Source organism: Numenius arquata, chromosome 6 (assembly GCF_964106895.1).
Source record: "Numenius arquata chromosome 6, bNumArq3.hap1.1, whole genome shotgun sequence".
Lineage (NCBI taxonomy): Eukaryota > Metazoa > Chordata > Aves > Charadriiformes > Scolopacidae > Numenius > Numenius arquata.
In genome coordinates, this window is record NC_133581.1 from 44,232,461 (window position 1) to 44,252,811 (window position 20,351).

At 49.1% G+C, this 20,351-nt stretch overlaps 1 protein-coding gene across 1 annotated transcript in view; it reads right to left on the bottom strand.

Moving 5' to 3' along the window:
* Positions 1–963: 963 nt before the first annotated feature.
* The window catches only part of PAPLN (papilin, proteoglycan like sulfated glycoprotein), a 44,528-nt gene continuing 25,140 nt past the window's right edge, over positions 964–20,351 (bottom strand). Inside the window, 18 exon segments of the mRNA XM_074149423.1 lie at positions 964–1,139; positions 1,663–1,838; positions 3,186–3,294; positions 3,902–4,029; positions 4,690–4,827; positions 6,259–6,397; positions 7,318–7,442; positions 8,316–8,453; positions 9,226–9,841; positions 11,081–11,210; positions 11,898–12,015; positions 12,146–12,449; positions 12,967–13,053; positions 13,689–13,845; positions 15,172–15,348; positions 17,075–17,282; positions 19,372–19,437; positions 20,134–20,260. Coding sequence (XP_074005524.1) covers positions 964–1,139; positions 1,663–1,838; positions 3,186–3,294; positions 3,902–4,029; positions 4,690–4,827; positions 6,259–6,397; positions 7,318–7,442; positions 8,316–8,453; positions 9,226–9,841; positions 11,081–11,210; positions 11,898–12,015; positions 12,146–12,449; positions 12,967–13,053; positions 13,689–13,845; positions 15,172–15,348; positions 17,075–17,282; positions 19,372–19,437; positions 20,134–20,260 — 3,119 coding nt within the window.

Sequence of the window (20,351 nt, forward strand, 5' to 3'; positions counted from 1 at the left end):
TTCTACACACATTTCTATGAGTATATTATTCGCTTTCCCAAGCTGAAACTCAGCACAACACTACCACCGGGCCCGGCTTTGCAATAAACTCAACAGCACAGTTCTGGCTCAGAAAAAAAAAAAATTATCTGCTGAGCCTTCCTCAAGTGAGTGACATTTAAACTGTAGCATCTCAGAACAGATAACCGCGTTGGTATATTCATCTAAATTACTCCTAACATTCAGAAAAGGCCAACAGCATTCTTGTTTTGTCTTAAGCTTTCTGTGAAGCATTGCTTCTGCATTTCACTCCAAAGCCTGTTACAGTCAAGCAGAAACCAAGCTGACCCAACCAGAAATTTGTCTAAGGTCTACTAGAATAAAACAGCTACAGTAACAGGACATTACACCTGCATCTCCAGAGCTAGTAACCGCATAGGACCCGAACGCTAATTTTACATGGTTCAAGCTGTTTCTGGTGGCCAGAGTCCTTTGCATTTAAGTGGAAAGTGCTCCCCAGGATTACAAATATTCATCACTCATTTGTGCTTTGGTTAATCCAGTTCAGGCTGATCTTCAAATGCTTCTGAGATGATGATTGTTTTTAAGAGTACTTCTCTCTCGTGCTTGTATGAAGAATTGGCCCCTCCCTCTTTCATGCTGGTTACCTGCCTTCTCTATAAAGTCACAGCATCCTTACGTTCCCAGTGACATCCTGTTCTGTCAATGACAGCAACTACCCTTGAGCGAAGAGATGGATTAGCTATAGCAAGGCCTACAGGGGAGGGAAAAGAAGTTTGCAATAAACTTAAGGGCAGTGGGTCTCCCACCTTCGAACAGTTACACCCCCTACACTCTCTTCAGTTCACCCTCTTGAGCTTTCCAGCAGGGCACAGCTCCCAGAACAGTTTCATGCAGTAAAAGGACAGAGTTCAGATCTCCAGTCTTGTCACCTGTACTCCCGTGTGGCCGGGGAGGTGTCTGTCACCCGCGGTGCCGAGGCGGGCTGGCCTGGGGTTGGTGGCGAGAGCAGCTGGCGCAGCAGAAGCTGGAGTAGTACTCGTTTCCGCAGAGCTGGGCCTGCAGGATCAGGTCACAGTTGGCCAGGTGCGGCTGGTCCACGCACTCTCTGCTCAGGTCCACAACCTGATTCGCTATAGCTGCAGCCAAGCAGAGGGTGAAGCAGCTGTAAATACACTGCCAGGGCTCATCCTCAGGTTTCCTTTCCCTCCCAAAAGACACAGCACATTCCCACTTACTCCACCCTGCCAGTTCTAAGGGGATTGTTTTAAATTTAGTCCAACTTCAAGGATGAGAGAGAAACTGGAACTTCTGGTGAGATACAGGAGGAGAACGCAGTTTCTGGGGCTGATCTTCTGAGCTGGATGGTGTCCAGAGCCCAAATATGAACCTTGCAGCCAACTATTTGATCAACCAACTATGCCATTTCAGCCTCAGGAAGTTAATTAGGCTCCCAGGGCCCTTGGCAGGGGGGTGCGTTTCCACTGTCCTGCTTTTCCACCCAGGGAAAGCAGGGCTCCTGGGGTAGCACAGCCCAGAGGCTCCTGCTGCTCCCCAATGCCTGGGGTCAGTAGTGGATGGGAGACACAACGGGCAGACTTATAACAGTGGCCAAGAGTCAGGGACTGCGCTGGGAGAGGGAGGAGGACGGGTTGTACTCACTGCTAGGCTTGCTCCTCAGCACTTTCACCTCCGTGCTGGCACTGACGGAATTGCTGCTGCTGTAGGCACTGCATGTGTAGGATCCCTCGTCAGCCTCTTGAACATCGCTTATGATCAGGCTTCCATCCTGGGACAAGTGGATGTGGTGGCCATCTGATCGCATGGGGACACCGTTCCTGTGGCAGAAAACATTTTATATCACTGTTCCCACCCCTGAGGGCCAAAGGGGCTCCCTGTGCTCTTAGGGAACCGATGCTCTGTGAAAGGGGTGAATTTTTACAAATTCAGCAGGAAGGAAGACAAAATCTTCTTTTGCCACGACCTGGCCTTACAGCTGGGTAGTACCACCAGCCTGAGTGAGTCTGCATCCGTTAGCCCACCGTCTGCGTGGGAGGTAGCTAGCTGTGTGCGCTGTGTAAAGACATTGCCCTTTCCACTATTACGCATTTTTGAGGTTTGAGGAACTGAGAGAAAATCCAGGGTGCCTTTCCCTCTCTCCAGGTTGTGGTCTGGCAGTGTTTGTTTGGCTGGCATTGATAGCAGCACATGCTGCTTGAGGAACATATGGGGTAGTGAGCAATGCACCCTCTTTCCTCTCCCTTAAAAGTTTGTTTAAAAAAAAAATATGTTTAAAATACCAGCAAGATTGTGTCTGTTCTGTTCCTCCTGGAATACTCTGTGCCCAGCAGGAAAACTGCCTGAACTATGAACTTCTAGTTACCAAGGAAATGAGATTTGTTTCGCTGAAAATGGTTTCATTCAGACTCTGAAACTTGCATCATTTTGTTAATTCAAATACCAAACTTATGTACAGAAGAAAAGCTCTCTTTGTGAGATGGCCCGCTCCAGTCCTACCCCTTGGAGTAGAGAGATTTAAACAATTACCAATCCATCTCTCTGGATCCTTTTCAAGAAGGCTCCAAAACAGACCTGACTATTTTCAAATAGAGAAAAAAAACCCACCAAACACTTGCACAGATTCAGAGTTTCCCTGTAAACCATCAACAGAAGAGGACACAGCTTCTCCTTTACCTTTATTAAAACGCACTAAAATCTCCTTTGCTCCTGCTTGACAGTAGAGGGAGAAAACTATTGCAGCAGGAAGATTGGAGAAGAGTTGCTGTTATTGTAGGGGCTAAAATGTTTGCCAGGGTTAGGCAGAGAGAGTTTATTATAAAGACCAACTAAAGGTCTTCTGATTACTCATTTCAGTTTTTCTATTGTAATGTCACTAGCTTTCCAGCGTGGAACCCTTTTGAACTCCATGAAATCTTAGCTTAACATCTGCTTTCCTCCTCATTTGGCTGGAACATGAACTTGGTGACACCCACACCCCACAGCGATCTTGCCCAAGATTTTTGGGTAACAGCAGAGTTGTTTAGGAAAGGGTACCTAATGCTAGTTGGGGCTGAGAACCATGGGTCTCCCCCTTACCTGTCAGTCATCCTGTGTTCTTATTTGGAGGGTAAGTGATGAGGTTTGGGAAGAGAAGGAAAGGGAAGTTCTGTCTCATTTTTGCTCACCTTGACCACCTTATATTCACGTTGTTGCCAGTCACAGTACAGTGAAGCTGAGCAGTCCCTCCCTCGGGTACTGTGATGCTTGGCAGAAGACCGGTGATCCTCAGCTCTCCTAGAGCAGAAGGGAAATCATCACTAGCAGGAAGCCAATGCCATGCTGCCCCTGGCAGCAGGAGCATTCCCTCATGGGAAAAGTCCAATATATGCTGTGATGAGACACGAGCCCCTGGGCCTTGAAACAGCATGGTTGGAGCTATGATGCTGTTGCTATGGGGAATGTGGATTTACTAGGGGCTTGCTTTGGCCCGAGCAAGGACAAATAGCAGAAGCCTCAAAGAGCTTTTTACTCCAGCTGGACACAAGCACATCACATGCACAGAAGAACCATCTCCTTAGTTCCTCTTGCTCCTATACCCATTCCACACTAGTGTCCCAGAAACAAGGCCTGAAGACTCACTCTTACTGTGCTATTAGTGCCTCTTCCCAGCTGCCTGGAGCACCATGATCTGTAGACACACACTTTTGTGTGTCGATACCCAATTTGCCCATTGGGTAAAACAACTCACTCTTCCCTTGCCCTCAAACTGCCTGTTGAACATTAGGGGTGAAGCCAAGAGGTGTGGCCGGACAAGAAACCCACACTGCCCAGCCCTTCCCGCTTATGTGCACACACGCGTGTGTGTACAGACACACCATGCACGTCTGCACCCATCCAGTACCTAGAGGTCGGAACAGGACCTGGCGCTGGTCCCGGTCATGTCCATTCGAGGCAATGCAGGTAAAGAAGCCAGCGTCTTCAGAGCTGACCCGGCTGATGACCAGGGCCCCGTCTGACTGCTGCCTGTGTCTGCGGAACAAAACCAGAAAGCCCCTCAGCCTGTGCATGGGTCAGGATGGGATTCCAGCCACCAGAGCTGAAGCTGAGCTTCATGCACAACTTTGTAGTAACACCGAGCAAAGGTTTAGCAGCATCAGGTTGGTTCAACCTGTAATGCAACCCTCAGTCCTCAAATCCCAGCACTAGTGCCGTAGATTCTGGAAAAGCTCACTGCTAGAGCAGGTTTCTTGGAGCAGAGGGTGAGTGGAGCTGCAGGAGAGCAGCCCAAGTAGCTGTGGAAGTTCACTGCAGGCACCCTGATCTCTCTCTCTGCTGTGAACCTCTGCCCTGGCTCACAGACCAGTGGGGTTTTGGCAAATTTGCTTGCTGTGCGTTCTCTTTCTGCTAATCTTACAGATGAGCAAATTTCAGCTTTGTCTCACTTGTAGACCCTGTATCACAGCTGTTCACTTGAGGGTTCAGCGTTCAGACTGTGATCTGTGAGTGAGGCTAGGGCAGACAGGCAGTACCGTCCAGCCCCAACGGAGGAAGCTGGCCAGCACAAAGCAGGGTGGGCCCTAGCTGCATGGCCAGCAGCTCCATTCCCTCAGGGAGAAGTCAGGGAAGGCAAGGCAAGGAGGAGACTCTCCTCCATGTGGACCTGCCTGTGGGAGCCACCTAGGAGCTCACCTGGGAGAGGAGAGGGGCTGCCCGTCTTTCTGCCACTCGATGGTGAGAGCCGGCGACGCTTCCGCTGTGCAGGGCAGTCTGACTCTCTCCCCGACATTGGCCTCCATTACCGAGGGCTCGCTCTTATCCATCCGCAATCTGCAAAGTCCACAAGCACAGCAAAACATGCAGAAACTTGCTCGTTCAGCATTTGACTTTCACCACAAGGTTTCTTTAATTATCAGCCTTATTTTTTACCTCCAACAGGAAAGGGCGGTCTCTGCACTCCTGTCAGAGCTCTGATACCTGCCATTACCAACATTCGTTCACAACGTTCAGAAAAGAGCAGCCTCCATCAAATCCTGCTCCAGTTCAGCACAGCTTGGTGCTGTGCTCCTGCCAGCCAGCTTAACCCTTTCGAGACAGCCACCCTGTGTCTTATAGCATCCCTCTGGATAACAGCCTAGGAAGTGTCAACAACACCATCAGCACATGGCAAATGGTACAAAGTCCTGAGCAGGGCACCAAGCAAGTTTCCCCCAAGGTGCTTATCTGGCACACAAAAATCAGCAGATATTTTTTGGGGTGGGAAGAGCCCGTTGCAATCCCCTGAGTGCGTGCAAGGCCCAGAAGCCGGCCACCTGCTCCCTGCAGCAGAGAGGTCAGGCTCTCACACCACTCATCTCCTCATGCTCTTTGCTCTCTTCTAACTACAGCTAAACACCATTTTAGCAGGGAACTAAACCGTGATGTTCCCAGCATCAAATAAAACATCATCTCCCCCTCCCCTCCTTCTCTGACCTGAATTCTTGATCTCAAAAAACAAAACCAAAGAGCCTTAATTCAATGCTCTTACTTCAGTGAATCACTGCTTGCTGCTTTTAGGCAGAAGCAGCTAAGGAGGCTGCTGGGGAGTTCAGCAAATTGGCTGGGTTTTAGGCTGTAAACTCAAAAGAAGGGGAAGATCAGATCATGGTCCCATTTAATCTGGAACCCAAACATACTGCATGTAAGCAAAAGTAATTTGTACCTTTTTATTTCTGTGGGGCCTAGAAACACGAAAGAAACATGCAAGAAGCTACAGAATATGCCACACGGTAGGTGAGGAGATAGTTTTGAGTCAAACTGGTTTGTTCAAAAATGTTTCACATAAATGGGTGGGGGATAAAGTAATTGGAGCTTTTTTAAAGATACATATGTCTATTTTGTGCTAGTTAAGCAGTTCCTATTTGCTCTGCTTTTTTCCAGAGCAGGTTTTTCTTTCTGGCTACACCGCCTTGAACAGCTAAGGATGCTGCCCCCGATATTTCTACTTTCCTTTGAACCTAGCTCCTTTGCTGTCAGCCTCCCTGCGTGTCTTTGCTCAGAATACGCTTCTTTCAAGAGACCCTCGGGGCGGACAGAAGACAGCTTGCGACTGGGATCTCCTCCCGTTCCTGTTGTCAGCAGTTCAGTACTGCTTGCTTCCCAAGCGCGCCCCAGAACAGCTGACCCAGGACCTTTCCAATCTTCAGCTTTTCTACACGAAGAGACACCATATGGTTCATCAGCTGGGCATGGTGGACAAACTGTTGCTGTACGTGAACTCACCTGTATGTGAATTGCTGATGCGCAGAGGAACCGGCTGCCTGTACAACCTTCCTGCCTGGGGAGAGCTCTCGCTGCTGCTGATTTTCCTTGTGAAGGACCCGACCTCTCTCACCCGCTGCCAGAGCAGCGCCCTGGTACTCTATTCAAAATGAAATGCCATATGTGAATAAAAGGACCCTTCTTACTGTGACCTCTTGCGCAGGGTTTCTATGAGCTTGGGAGAGCTTGCTGAACTGGAGCCAAAGAGCCCTTCAGCCATCTGTTTTCTGGCTGACTAGTGCAGTAAGCCTGCGCTGTCGACTAATGAGAGTCACGGACCTGCAGGCAAGCAATTTCAGACTCCTTTCTCTCCTCTGTCAGTGAACATGTTGCAGCATCCCTTAGGCCACAATGCCTTCTGCCCCATGTGCCACTGCTGTGACAAAGTACACTGAAGAGATTGAAGGCTACAGGGTGCCTTGCTGGCCCAATCTTTTGAGAGTAGTATTTCTTAATTTTTTGTTTTTGTTTCTTAAATAAGGCACACTTTTCAGAACAGGGAATCGTTTGTTACCCAGCAGGGGCTGTTTGGGCAAAACACAAACCATAAATGCACTAGCACAGACCGCTATGGCAGACTGGTCACAGTATAGTGCGAGATGGAGGGCCCAGGAAACAGCAGAAATCCCCTCTTCTGGAACCTCCTTTCTGGGATCAGGAGACAGCTGATGGCTCCCAGGGAGGAAGACATGCTCACTGTGCTGGAAGTGGGGCAGGTTACGGGCAAGCCACCACCCTGGTTATGGGGTGGCACTGCAAGGGAGTACTTTAACACAAGGCAACACCAAAAGAAGCCCTGCTGCCTCCACGCTCCCTCTTGGCACCCCTACAGCAGAGGAGATGCACTGCTTTGACTAGCTCTTGGGACACCACTGCCATGGAGGGAAGGCAACAGTGCTAGCACAGTATTGCAGTGGAGGAAGCTTGCGCCTGCAGCTGGATTTATCGCTCCTGTTGTCAATAACCGTTTAACAAGGAGCCCCGAGCTACCTCTTTAGTCTTCAGTGGAAGATAAGTCACCTATGATCTCCAACTGAATCTGTCGGCTCTCTGTCCTCCCATCAGAAATGAGGCACGTGTAAGTCCCGGTGTCCTCTGGCTTGACGTGGCTGATCACTAAGGAGCTGTCGGACTGGTAGGTGTGCCTGCAGCAGGAACAAGGATTAACTGCCTCTGTCTGGCCATGGGCACCAACTGGCCAAGGTAGAGTGGCCCTTTGTGCTGATGTCACATAAACCATCACCACGGAGTACCCTCCTTGGCTTAGAAAACAACAAAACCCTGTTGACCACAGAGGGGTCACAGGCAGGGGAAATAACTGCAACAAAAAGGAGGTCAGGAACAGAGAGGAAACTGAGATGGGGAAACAGGGAACTGCTTTCAGCAATCCTCTCCCATGAGGAGGCAAACTGCCCTTCCAGGCAGGAGCCCGAGACCCAGCAGTCATCCGCAGACAGAAAAGCAGAACTGGGCTTTTCTTAACTGCGATTTTCATAACACAAAGTGACTGTCTGGCTCCAAACTGTTGCTGGAAACAGACTTCCCAGGAAAAACTGGCTTTAAAAGTAGTTTTTTTAAAAAATTTGTATCTTAGATTGGAGTGCCAGAAACTTCCAGTCAGAGGAACTCTGAGTTATTTGGCTACAACTTTCACCTTGGACTACTGACTTACTGCTGCCCCGAGATGAATCCAACAGAGACAACATTTTTCTATACCACTACTCACATGTCAGCTCCCACCAGTGCCTTGTTACGGGACAGACACTGTTCTGCCCTTTAACACTAGCCAGCACCTCAGTGCTATTGCAGACTGTATCCGTCGCTGCTATGCACAGACCAGGTGAACAGTTCATGCTCTTAGGTCAATACATAGTCTTGTCTATTTATTCATCCCTTCTTTTCTTCTTCTTTTTTTTAAGAATGTTAACAGTAAGGTGACAAAGAAAGCGGGCAAGCGTATTTGTCGCTCTGCCCAGCAAGGAGCCCATCTGCTCTGCAGCGAAGGGAGCTGAGCTCACCTGTCAGAGGAGACCGGTTGGCCGTCCTTCATCCACTCCACCCTGGAGAAGGGGGACATGCCTGTCTTACAGACCAGCTGGATGTTTTGTCCCACAACTGCTGTCACAAGAGAAGGCTTGGCTTGCTCCAGGATGGCTCTGAAAGAGAAACCGATTTAATTGGCATCTCTGCTGCCCTGCTCTCCTCTGGGTCTTCTAATGTGACTCTGGGTAAGTCACAACCACAGGGCAAAGCAGGACCAACTGCCCATTAAGCTCTGAGCAGATGCACCAGGCAACATGTGGGGAGCCCTCTCCTGCATGGAAAAGGCTGCTCTGGACAGACTGAATGCTACAATATCTCCAGGAAGAGAGAGTCCCACAACCCCTCTCTTCTGAAGGAGCTAGATTCTGCTCAGCAGACAGAGACGGATCCAGAGCAGACACATTTAGATCTAGCTCTACGCACTCCTGATTTTCAGGGAGACACTGTCTGGATCCTGACCCAAACTCTGCATCTTAAAACTCTTTGCTAGAACAACCCACTGCTGCTCCATGCAGTGTTGAGATAAAGGCTCTGAAGTCAGAGAGTCAGCTGAATTTATTGGTCAGAACAAGAAAAACACCTATGGAATCTCATTTACAGTGTAAGAATGCCTCCCAGACAAAGATCACAGGATTTTGCAGTTTTTTCACACACCATACTTCCAGTGCTGTCAGAGAGGAAGGAGAGTGCGAGGAAAGAGACAGCAGATAACTCCAGGGCCTGAGTAACTTGATTTACCAAAGGGCCACATGCATAGCCCATCCCTTGCATGGTATTCCCATCTAGCTGATCCCAGCTGAGGCAACACTTTCATTCCAGAGGAAGACAAACTGATGCTTCACAGTGAGCTGGCAGAACAGGGAAAAAAAAATAAAAAATCATCACCTGTGCAGAGCCCGTGCTGGGAATGAGTCTGCAGACGCCTGGTGCCCAAATCCTTCTCTCATGGAAACATCTGCTCCAAAAGCCTTATGCCACTGCTGGCCACTGCCACTCTGCCTCTCTGAGGGCCCCGGCACTGCTGTTTCCCACGAGTGCAGCCGGCTCAGGCTGTCCCATCTGCTTTGCTGGGTGCCCCAGTGCTGGCTCTCCATCACACCAGTCCTTGCCAGCGCCTCACTTCTCCAGCTGTCCCCTCTGTGGCCATCTTGCGTGGGGTGTGAAGCCCTGTAGGCTCTTCCTTCTTGGCTGTGACTTGCAGGGTCTCTCAGGGGGGGCTGTTGCTGACTCCGAGCATCCCCTGTTCGAGAGCGGGAGCCAGTATGCTGGTGCTGCAGGGCTCCTGTGCCAGAAGACGGCTGGTGCTCCAGAGGGCTGACCCCCACAGAGTTGTGGCAGGCTCTCATGCACTCCTCCTCTGAGGAAAAGCTGTTTTTATTGCCATGACAGCCGCCGTACCAGAATCGGTTGCACTTGCCAACCACAGTTACAAAGTACCAGCGAGTGGTCCAGTTTGCGCAGGGGCCATGGGCACTGGGCAGCAGGCATATGACAGGGTATGCTACCAAAAAGAGCAGAACAGAGGGAGATGTGAAGGTTGTGAAGCGCAAAGGTCCAGGTGCTTCAAGCCACCTACGTAAATGATCTAATGGGCCTTGTGTGGCAGAGCTGTGAAAGTGGGACACCTGAGTTATGCATCCAGCTCTGCTTTGAAGTTGGGAAGCTGCTCACATGTTTCTTTCTGCCCCAGTTTTGCCACCGGTGAAAGAAGAACCAACCTCAGTGACATTTCTGGTTCTGGATGCTAGATGGATACTTTACAGCCTTTCTCGGGGAATTAGGCAGCTGCAAGGTTGGCTCTGGGGCTTCCTCTTCTGCAAGGGGCACATGGCTGCTGTTTGCACATTTCCAGCCCACAAAGCAAGCGGATTGGGTCCAGTTGTGAAGCCTCATGCGTTACAGAGTAGCCCTTCACACACCGATATGAAGAGGAGCACGGCCCAATGTGTCTATGAACCGAGCCCCGTGCTCTGAGTCACAGGTACCACAGCCACAAACACAGGATGGAGGGGCCTGACTGAGGGACCCTTTGCCAAGCTGTGGTTGAGCAGAGAGGACCCAGAGAGCTTTCCCCTTCTCCAAGGCAGCCCCACAGGGCCAGCCACCAAGCAATCTCTGTGCTGTGGCAAAAGGGCAAGGCAATGCAGCAGCAATGTGCCAGCAGAGGATACAGCTGGGGACAAAAGGAGCAGAGACGCTTTTGTCCAGCAGCTCTAGTGTCCTCATAGTCCAGCAGGCACTATATTGAACTCTGCTGGCTGAAAGCGTCCATGCAGTCCTGAGTAACACCTCCATCCTTATCTGTAGCTCTCTCTCCATCTCTGTCCATGGGTTGTCTGAAGGCTGAGCAACGCTCTGAGTCCTCAGAGAGGCCCTACTTCTCCTAAACCCAGGTAACTAATTTGGAGCACTCCAGGCTCCATCAGGGTGTCGTCCTAGGGGAAAACAACTCCCCAGAAGTCCTACAATCTGACAGAGGTCACACAAATACACTTCTGTCCAACTATCAGCAGACAACAACAAGAATTTCTGTGGTAGTTGACAGAGCCAAACCTGGCTGCTTTCTTACGCACCCTCCCACCTTCACCTGCCCCAACGACCAGGCAGAATTTCTTTTCAAAAAGATAATTTACTACATTTTACAGAGAGCAGAGCATCTGCACAGGAAGTTTCCGTGCGCTACTGGATTCTGTAGGACTCTTCCTATGTTTCTAAACCAAGAAGCCAAAGCATCACTTACGGTAGTTGGGCCTATTGAGACATCCTTCCCCTTGAGGACCTGAAGCTGAAGCGACATTGTCAAAACAGCAGCCGTACATGGAACTGCGGCACTCACCCGAGGGGTGTTGCTGGGACAAGGTTTGGCTTGCCTTAGAGACAGGGATTGAAAGCCAAAAGTTATCACGCGTACATGAGGACAGTAGCACATGCAAGGCACCGTGTCCAAGCTGTTGGCTGCAGAAGGCCAGCTCTTAGAGGAACCACTATTTTTCTGTTTGCCTCGAAGAGGTTTTCATGCTGGGAAGGGGTGGAAGACTTGGCTGTCAGCCATGGATCCAGGGCTGCGCTTCTCTGCAAGACAGACCTAACCAGCGCAGGGGCAGGCCAGTTATTTTCAGCTGGCCCCACCAAGCACCCCAAGCTATGGGAGGAATTACTTCCCTGACAACTTTGCCCTCAATTAATCTGCAGAGTTGACAAAACAAAGGCAACTAATGGTGGCTGAGTTTTTCCCTTTTTTTCTCCTAGAAATTGGATGGCAAGTTTCTGACAGAAATTTGATTACCCAGGATTATTCAATCAGTTCTACACAGGATGGTTTTTTACTTCTCAGACATCTCCCAACCACCCTCTGGCCCCTGCTTACAGAGGATCACAGGTGGGTGCCCCAGACTGAAGAGGAGCGAAGTGGCTTGATGCCATGCCTGGAGTATCGGTTCTCCAGCCTTACTGACAGAGATCAAGCACAACAGAAACCCACAATTTGAGTCACGGGGGTCAAATCTGAATCTTCATATCTGATGGACTCCTAAAACACAAAGAACTTTTGTACTTACTGTTGGAGCAGCTGCAGTGGGCTGATTTCTGCTCACTTGAACATCACGGTAATATTGTGGGCATCCCACGTTGTTTGGACCCTGGGCAGCTGATACTCCATCAGGACAGCATCCATACCTACAGGCAGAAGGCAGAGGGGCTGCAGCAATACCTGACCTGCCTGGCTCAACAGGCACAGGCTGTAAATTTCAGTAAGCCCCCAGGAAAGGCAATGCCTCCCTGCTCAGGCCCATCTACTTCCAGCTACCTGCTTCGGTGACAGGTGCCGAAGGGGCAACCTCTCCCCAAAGGGCCTGAAGCCGGAGTGTGCCCATCTGGACAGCAGCCGTGTGGGCTCCGATGACAGTCCTGAGAGCCAGTCCCTGCAGTGGGGTCCTGAGAGAAGCTGAGCTGATGGGAACCCGGAGAGCGTGACTGGGATTCCCAGCGAACAGGCAACAAGTTGATGCCGTGGTCCTTGGTGGATGGGATGTGGCGATTCCCAGAGGTACTATGGATCATGGAGCTCCCAGGGAGCATCCTTTCATCACCAGAATCTGGGGAGAGAAGTCCTTAAAGCATATAGGTGAGCATCAAAATCTGGTCAGTTTTCCTCATCTCTGTTCTCTTTCACCTGCCCAGGGCTCCAGGGCAGGCTTTTCTATATCAGGATTTCACATGAATATGTGTCTTCTGGATTTGGTTGTTCTGAGGTTCTTTTGCTCACTGCTCTGACGATTTTTCCTGCTGTCCCATGAGAAACCACCTGCCACATTACTGTGGTCCCCTCATGTGATCCTTTCTTCTTCTTATGACCTGCTTTGAGCAGTATTTCTCTCAACCAGCGCTTAAGTCATGCTGCCAGAATGTGGGATCTATATACTGTACAGTCTGTTCTGCACAGACAGATTCAGATACTGCTCGCTATCAGTGTAAAAGAATCTACACTTTGTCCCTGGCTCCATGAATTTCTAGAAGCCCATGAAAAGAATGAAAGAAATGAAGAAAAAGAGGAATCTTCTCCCTACCACACCTTATTTCAAGTCCGCCATAATCAAAAACCCAAACCCAAACAAAATTCTTCCAAACCTGTGGCAGGGCTGTTTGGGTTGTAACGTGTCAGCGAGGACTGGCGAGTGACATCATATCCCATAGTGTCCTGCATACTGGGGACCTCTGCAAAGAGAAACGTACACAAAATAAGTGCAGTTAGTCCAGCCCTATGTTCTAATAATTGCAAACGCATCCAGGAGTCAACACAAGACTAAAGCTGATGAAAATGTTTCTCTCCTCCTGGAACAGCTGCTGAGCAGCAATTGGATTCGACTGGATTGTCAGGGCAGCGACCTGCGATGGGCAGGCAGACAAAAGTCAGCATTTCAGCTCTGGCATGAAGACTAGACACAGGCAGCAAGCAAAACCTTCCAAGCAGTTGTGCCTCCTTCATAGCTGGTCTGCAGAGGGATGAGAGTTGGCTATAGTTTTTAGCTACTGAGCCTGCCCAGGTTGCCATCCTTCTCGACTGGGAGTCCTGGGGTCAGTCTGCAGCACACACAGGGACAGAGCCATCACAGAACACTGAACTCAGAACGGACTCACAGCAGTGTCGCTCCCAAGCCTGTTACATACATTTCAAATAGCACAGGTACTGGGACTCTGAAGATGCCACGGTTACGTGCACAAAACATAAAGGCACAGGATGGGGACAGGCAGGCAAGAAGCGGAGAACATAAGCTGGTGCAGAGCTGGGAATTTCTACTCCTAAGCAAAAACACTGTAGGTAAAGTCGGGCGTGCAGCAATACCACTCACGCTGTGGCAGGTAGCAGGGCTGCGTGTTGCAGCTACCCAGGGTGGCAGGTTTCTGTGGCTGGATGGCTTTGCATGTCTCAGGACTGTAGAATTTGGAGTCGCCGTCAGCGCAGATGACTTGGCGTGTCCGGATGCCTGAATTGCAGCTCTTCGAACACTTGGGCACAGAGACAAGGCAAGTGAGCAGGCAGCAGAGGCCAAAGGCAGGAACCCCACAGGCCAGACGTGTGGAACAGCTGCACCATTAGCCATAGGCTGAGCACAGCTTCCTCCATCAAGACAAGGCAAACAATGTTTCAGCTGGATTCAGCTGAACAATTACAGAACTGCACTTCAAGCCATCGTACCCAATGTCGCACCCAGCCCTGAAGCATTAGGCTCCCAGCCACACTCAGCCTGTAACATCCAGATGAGCCGCTGTTACCCACAGTGGCGTGGAAGTTGCAATAAGCAGCTGGAGTGAGTCGTTTCAGCCTGGTCTGAAGGCATCTCAATATTACAGGGGTCCACCAGCTGTGAGAGAGTCAGTTTTGAACTATCCATTCAAGAACAACAGTTTACAACGGGAGAGCAAACCGGTGGCTTTCTCATAAGGAGCTAACTGGAGCTTCTCTCACTGGAAGCTGTGGATGAAGAGGGAGCAATGAGCAGCTGCTCAGTGGAGGGGAGAGGATGAGGTATCTGCATAACCCACCTGGCTCACAGCAAGCTCTACAAACACTGGGAGAGTACTTCTCTCTCCGATTCAGGTGCAGGTAGGACCTCTTCTGATATTGGAAAGCCAGGGGCCAGGAAAGATCAGATTAGGTATGAGACTTTTTAAATTGCATTTTATTTTAATAAAAACTGGCCTGCATCTCATGAAGAACCAGATGTAATATGTTTTAACTCAGAAGCTGCTGCTCTGGCTAGCACAGAAGGAAAAAGGTGTTTGGAAGTCACCTGATACATTGGATCTACCCCTATCTCTTCCCCCCAGTGCTTTTCCTGGGCTGAACAGAGTCTGGCTCCCTCCACAAAGACAAGACCAATCCAGCTGAGGCGCAGTGTATTTGAACAATTACAAAAATGTATTTTTAAACCATATCACCAAACGCAATGACCAGTCTAAGCCATCTAAGCCTCTAAGCCATACCAGTGAGAGAGCTGGTCTGCTATTCACAGCGATGGAGCAAAGAATTGGGAATAAGCAGCAAGAGTGGGTTGTTTCAGCTTATTGGCTGCATTTTGCCACTGTCACTGAAACTATAATCCCCCCCTCAGAAGGCTTTATTTTTGCAGCAGCTGCATACAGAGCAGGCAGCAGATTAACTGGAGCATTACTGGTGCCAGTTACAACACAACTGTGTGCCAAGGGACTGGTAATGAAGCAGTACGTGCTCCCAGCCTCGGCCAAGGTGCAGACTGCACAGATCAAAGCTTGTTTGTGAGGAGCACAGTGATATAATCAGTTATTTCTGAACCATGAAAGTGCGATGCTCACCAGGCCCCAGTCTCCAACGTGCCAGCCGATTTCCTGGATGCAGTTCTCCTTAAGGCAGGGCTGGGTGGCCGACGGTTTTGGCTCCATGAGGCAAGCGAAGTCCTGAGCCTGAGAGCCCTGCTGCGTTCTGCAGGTGACAGTCCGGGTCTGGACCCCTTCCCCACAGCTGGCCGAGCACTGCAGAAAGGGGGGCAACAATTACAAGGAAGCACCTGGTTTCCACTTGCATTTCCAGGCTGTGCTCCCGAACATTAGGGCAGAGCACCATTTTGAGATTGCCTAAACCAAAGAACTCCCATCTTCTGGGATGGGAGTTAGCAGGGTAGTTGTTTACTCTGTAGAATAGACATTAGGGCATGGTGGAGAGGGTCTGGGAGATCTGGAGCTCACTGGGTGATTTCAGCCTAGTCATATCATTTCTCTTGATCTCTACCAAAGCAGACATGGAGAATGATTTTGGAAAAATATCCATACTGCAGAATACATTGAGAACAATAAATGGCAGGAAATACCTGGAACCTTTTGTTATCTACTCCTGATTAAAATCAGCTCAAGGTAAAGAATTCAAGGGAAGATAAAAAGATTAGGTTCTTGTGTTGCTCATGTCTCCTGCCTGAAGACCTTGTGCTCCATTTTTACAGCGTGGAACTGTGACACAACTTCTATACTCGTAACTGGTTTGTGACCTTTTCAACGCCCTCTTAAATTCACAGTGGTGTTTCCTGGAATCCAGCCTACTTCTCCATGAATTAGCATGGCCTCTTACAGAGAGCATTAACCTGGGGCCAGTCTGAATTACTTTAGATGAGCTTCCCACATGAGTTTCAGCCACTCATTGACTAGAGTGACTTTTTATCCATGAGAGTACACGAAACACTGTTGTGTTGAACATGAAACAGATGCTTTTGAGAACCCCAGAATAAATCACTTAGGAACAAGCTTGTAAGAGCACGGTACTTGGTGCTTTCCCCAAACAGTGCTCTTACTCCACAACCCTGAAGTCATCTCAGTATTCACACCTCACATCTCACAAGAAAAAAGAAATTATAAAATAAAATAAAATAGGACTCTACAGTTGAGGTTATCATATCTCAAAGTTGCATTTTATATGCTGATGTACTGCCCAAAGTACCACCACAAGACCCCAAGTCAAATGTTGCAAGCATGCATGTACTTCTTTTAAAAGAGGAAAATTCACTTGTGCTTTAGGGACTGAATACATACTACCTTTACTTTCTAAGTCTTTGGAATGCAAAGTGCCTTCTAAACGCCTGGCTGGCAGCGCTGAGCACATACAGTTTGAGTGGTTTCCTCTCCTGAAGATGCAAATGCACAGAGGCATCAAAAATGCACCAGGCAGCTGTGTTGGGAGGAGCCGTGCACTGACACACAGCAAACAGCAGGTCACCAGTGTTTCAGGAGTGCCTTGCTCACCGACTGTGGTGATTGCAGTACTGCTGTCTGGGTCGAGGAATGCTGAGGCAGCAGTATGCAGGGAAATGAACAGCGCAGGCAGGAGCCATGAGCTCCTGTTCTATGGAGGAAGGGGTGTTGCTGCACATCACCAGCTGATGGACAGCAGCTCTCACGCCTGCTGATAAAAATACAGGAGTGGGGAAAGGACTGGGAAATTGGAGAAGAGGGGGGACACAATGAGAGGAACAGGGGGCACACATGGTTTTGAGGAACAGGATGTGTTTATAGGAGGGCGTAGCTGCTATCTAGCTGGAGAACTTGTTGGGAGGACTGCAAGGACAAGGTCCTATACCTCTGCACATCACCTATCCAGGAATACACACCTTCTGCAACCCCAGAAAAGGAGTGTGGCTCTTTATCCCTGAGATTTGGCAGATCCTCCTTTGGTATATGCCAAGCAGCAGTTGCCCCCCAGACACCAGCTCACCTCCGACCAGGGCCCGGTGCTCCAGGTGGCGCAGGGTCTCACGTTGCAGGGCTGGCTGCTGCGAGGCTGCTGGGCGAAGGCCATGCACTCGGCGTTATCCACCACCCCCTGGGAGCTCTGACCATCAAACGCCACACAGTAAACGGAGCGACTCTGGGTGCCCCCACCACAGGTAGCCGAGCAGGGTCCCCACTCCCCCGTTTTCCACCTGTGGGTCACAGCGTCAAGCAGACAAATGTAAGCCCAGCTCAACTGACCAGAGGCACAGGGAGGTTGGTGCTGTGTCCCTGTTGTAATCAGACAGGGAAAATGTCACTTTGCAGAATAGAGTCAGAGGCAAGTTCCCATTTGACCAAGTGCTGCCCAGCTTAATTGGCAATGCAGAGCATGAGTCCCACCTCCAGAGACAGACCCCCAACTACAAAACACTTGTTTCTATGGAAGTGCAGAGCTCTCCCAGAGGGGGAAGATTTCTCCCCATAGCTTTTCGTCTCTTAATGTCTGCAAAAATGCCATGCCTGAATGGAACACCAAAGAAAAAAAGGAAGAAAATAAGAAAACAATCCAGATCAGCTAAAAGAAAAGCAACCCACACCAGCGTAACCACCCGTTACACTCCAGCCATTAACAGAAACAGCAAAACCAAGCCAAGACTTCACTCTTCCTGTGAACTATGCCAGAAACTCTCAGAAGTGCTTGTGAACTTTTTGCTGACAGCCAGCAGAAAGCTGGTTTATTCCTCCCATTGGCCAAATTCTCTAACAGCAACACACACTGAAAAAAAAGCTGCAAAAGCTAAATAGATTTTGTCCTGTGTTTGGTTGCTGAAGCTGTCACAGAAATGATACACCCTTGCTAATGGAAGGGGGAACATCCACAAAACAATCTGACTGTTTGGATGCTAAAATCTCTGCCCTTGTCTATTCCTGTGTCTCAGAGCTGCCCAGGTAGCCAGGAGCACAGCTTACATGGCCTGGCTCCAGGGACAACGTGATATTTCATTCCCAACTCCAGCATGGTGCACAGTCAAAAGGCACTAGTGATGCAAGGTGGGCATCATGGTGATCTGCTTGACTCCCTTTGCAGTCAGCTGTCCCAGCCAGGGTGTGAAGGTGGTTCATGTTTTCTCCTCTGGCCTTCCAGCTGCTTCCCCGGTCTGCCCTCACCACCCCTAAACTGAGTTTCAGTCAATTCCCATTCACATCTTACGAGAAACTCCATAGCAGACTCAGCCAAGAGAAGACATGTTCATCTCTTTAAGATACTCTTCTTTACTGCTAAAGATGCAGATATCAGCCCAAAACTGAGCAGCCTTTGCTATAAAATAAGATGTTCCCTTTGGAAAGGGAACAGCTACAGTGAGTAGAAGTCACTTTGGCGTCACACTGGTGTGGCTGCAGGGCTCAAAAAAAAAAAAAAGGTAATTGATCAAGATTTTTCAGAACTTCCAGTGGGGCTAAAAAAAAAAAAACACCACCCCCAAACTGTTTTCTGCCTATTGTAAAGCAAATGTACAGTTTTAGACAGGCCGTATCAACTGGCTAGGCTCACCTACAGCTTCTGTCATTCGCGAGTCAAGACATCTTGTTTGACATTCGTTTCATTTCCTTTGTAAGAGAAGGTCAACCATAAGGCTTGGGCCCGCATTAGAGGGCAAAGCATTGCAAGGCCTAAGCTATTAGCAGTTTGCTGAGGGGCAACTATTTTACTTTTGATCTTTTTTACTTCTCATACCTCAGTGTACATTGTAAGTATTGTATCATCCTTACACTCATCACAGTATATAGTCACTTTTCTGCCAGCTATAGGGCTCATGCCAAATACAGGAGAGCTTTTGAGAAATTCTGAGGCTTTTGCTATGGCACGCTGGCACCCTGGCCAATGTTTCAATTGTCCAATCCATCATGCTCTCTTTTCCTTTCTGTTCTTTTATTTATCTCAATAAACCAAACAAAAATCTTCCAGAATGTCCCTTCACCTCTCTGCCTTGATTGCAGAGAAGAAAACAACAATTATCAGGATAAGCAGCCAAAAGCTATAAAGAAACCGCCCCCTTCTCAGTCTCATAAGAACCAAGTTAGCAGGAGCAGGCACAACCACCTAAGCAGAGCTGCGAGCCAGCATCCTCCACCATCATTTTCATAGGCGAGAATCAAAAGCAAACACCACCCATGGCTACTACCAGTGCCAAAGAAGAAAGCCCCCATGTCCCCACAGACTTCAGTGGGCAACTAGGGGGAGAGCAGAAGAGAGCAGCTGCCTTCCTGTACTTTCTGTAACCTCCTTCTCCTTGTTACCTCTTCATCTGAGAGCTCCGTGCTCCACTGCGGCTCCAGGCTTGTGGCAGATAGATGTAAGAAGTCCTTAATACACAGAACAAAGGATTTAAAGAACTTAAAACAAGTAGCTACAGGCTACCATGTATTCAGAAACGCTCCTAGGTTTCCAAGTGCCCTCTCACCCACAGCAGTACTCTCAAGGGCCACCGCTGCACCCACCAGATACACAGTTAAGGCTCTGTCTACAGTTCTGAATGTCCATGTAAAAGCCAAGTGAAGCCAACTGCAAGGCTATGCCAACAAGGGACAAGGTGGAAATGGCTGGGTAAAAGGGTTTGAAAATGCTGCAGAATGAAAAGATCCCAGGATTCATCCCTTTCTAAAAGCAAGGACACTGGGAATGCAAAAATTACATTAAGATGACACCCTCTGACCTACTCCTCTGTTTTTGCAAGCTCCAGTTGAAGAGAACAAAAACCAGAGAATCTGTTTCCTCTCTCCTGCACGTGGACTATCTTCCACAATCATACTCTGGAAAGCAAATCTAATTGATCTATAAAATGAACATAGGACGTATTAAGCCCTTTCCTTATGCACATAGAAATGCTCATCACAGTGTTATCATCACCTTCCTCGCCTTAGGCTTTCTCTGACAACTGAAATATTTCCTTGGAGAGAACCATGCTGGAGGGCAGGAGAAGTGAGATGGTCGTTCTTTTTCTTGGTTTCAGAAGCACCTCAGAAAGAAGTCAGAGTCCAGAAGAGGAAAGGAAATCCTACCGTTTTGTCTGGGGACAAGTCTGCCGGCCACATGTCCGGTTGTTGTCTGGTTGTGGTTTATTCCTGCACATATAGTCTGGATAAATTTCGTTGTCTATGGTACAAAACACCAGGCGTGATTGGAAACCTAAAGGAGAAGCAAGAGAGTATCCTGATCGATGCAAGTAACGCAGGACTAGGTTTGCAATGCACTGCTGTTGGCAAAACAAGTTTCTAAA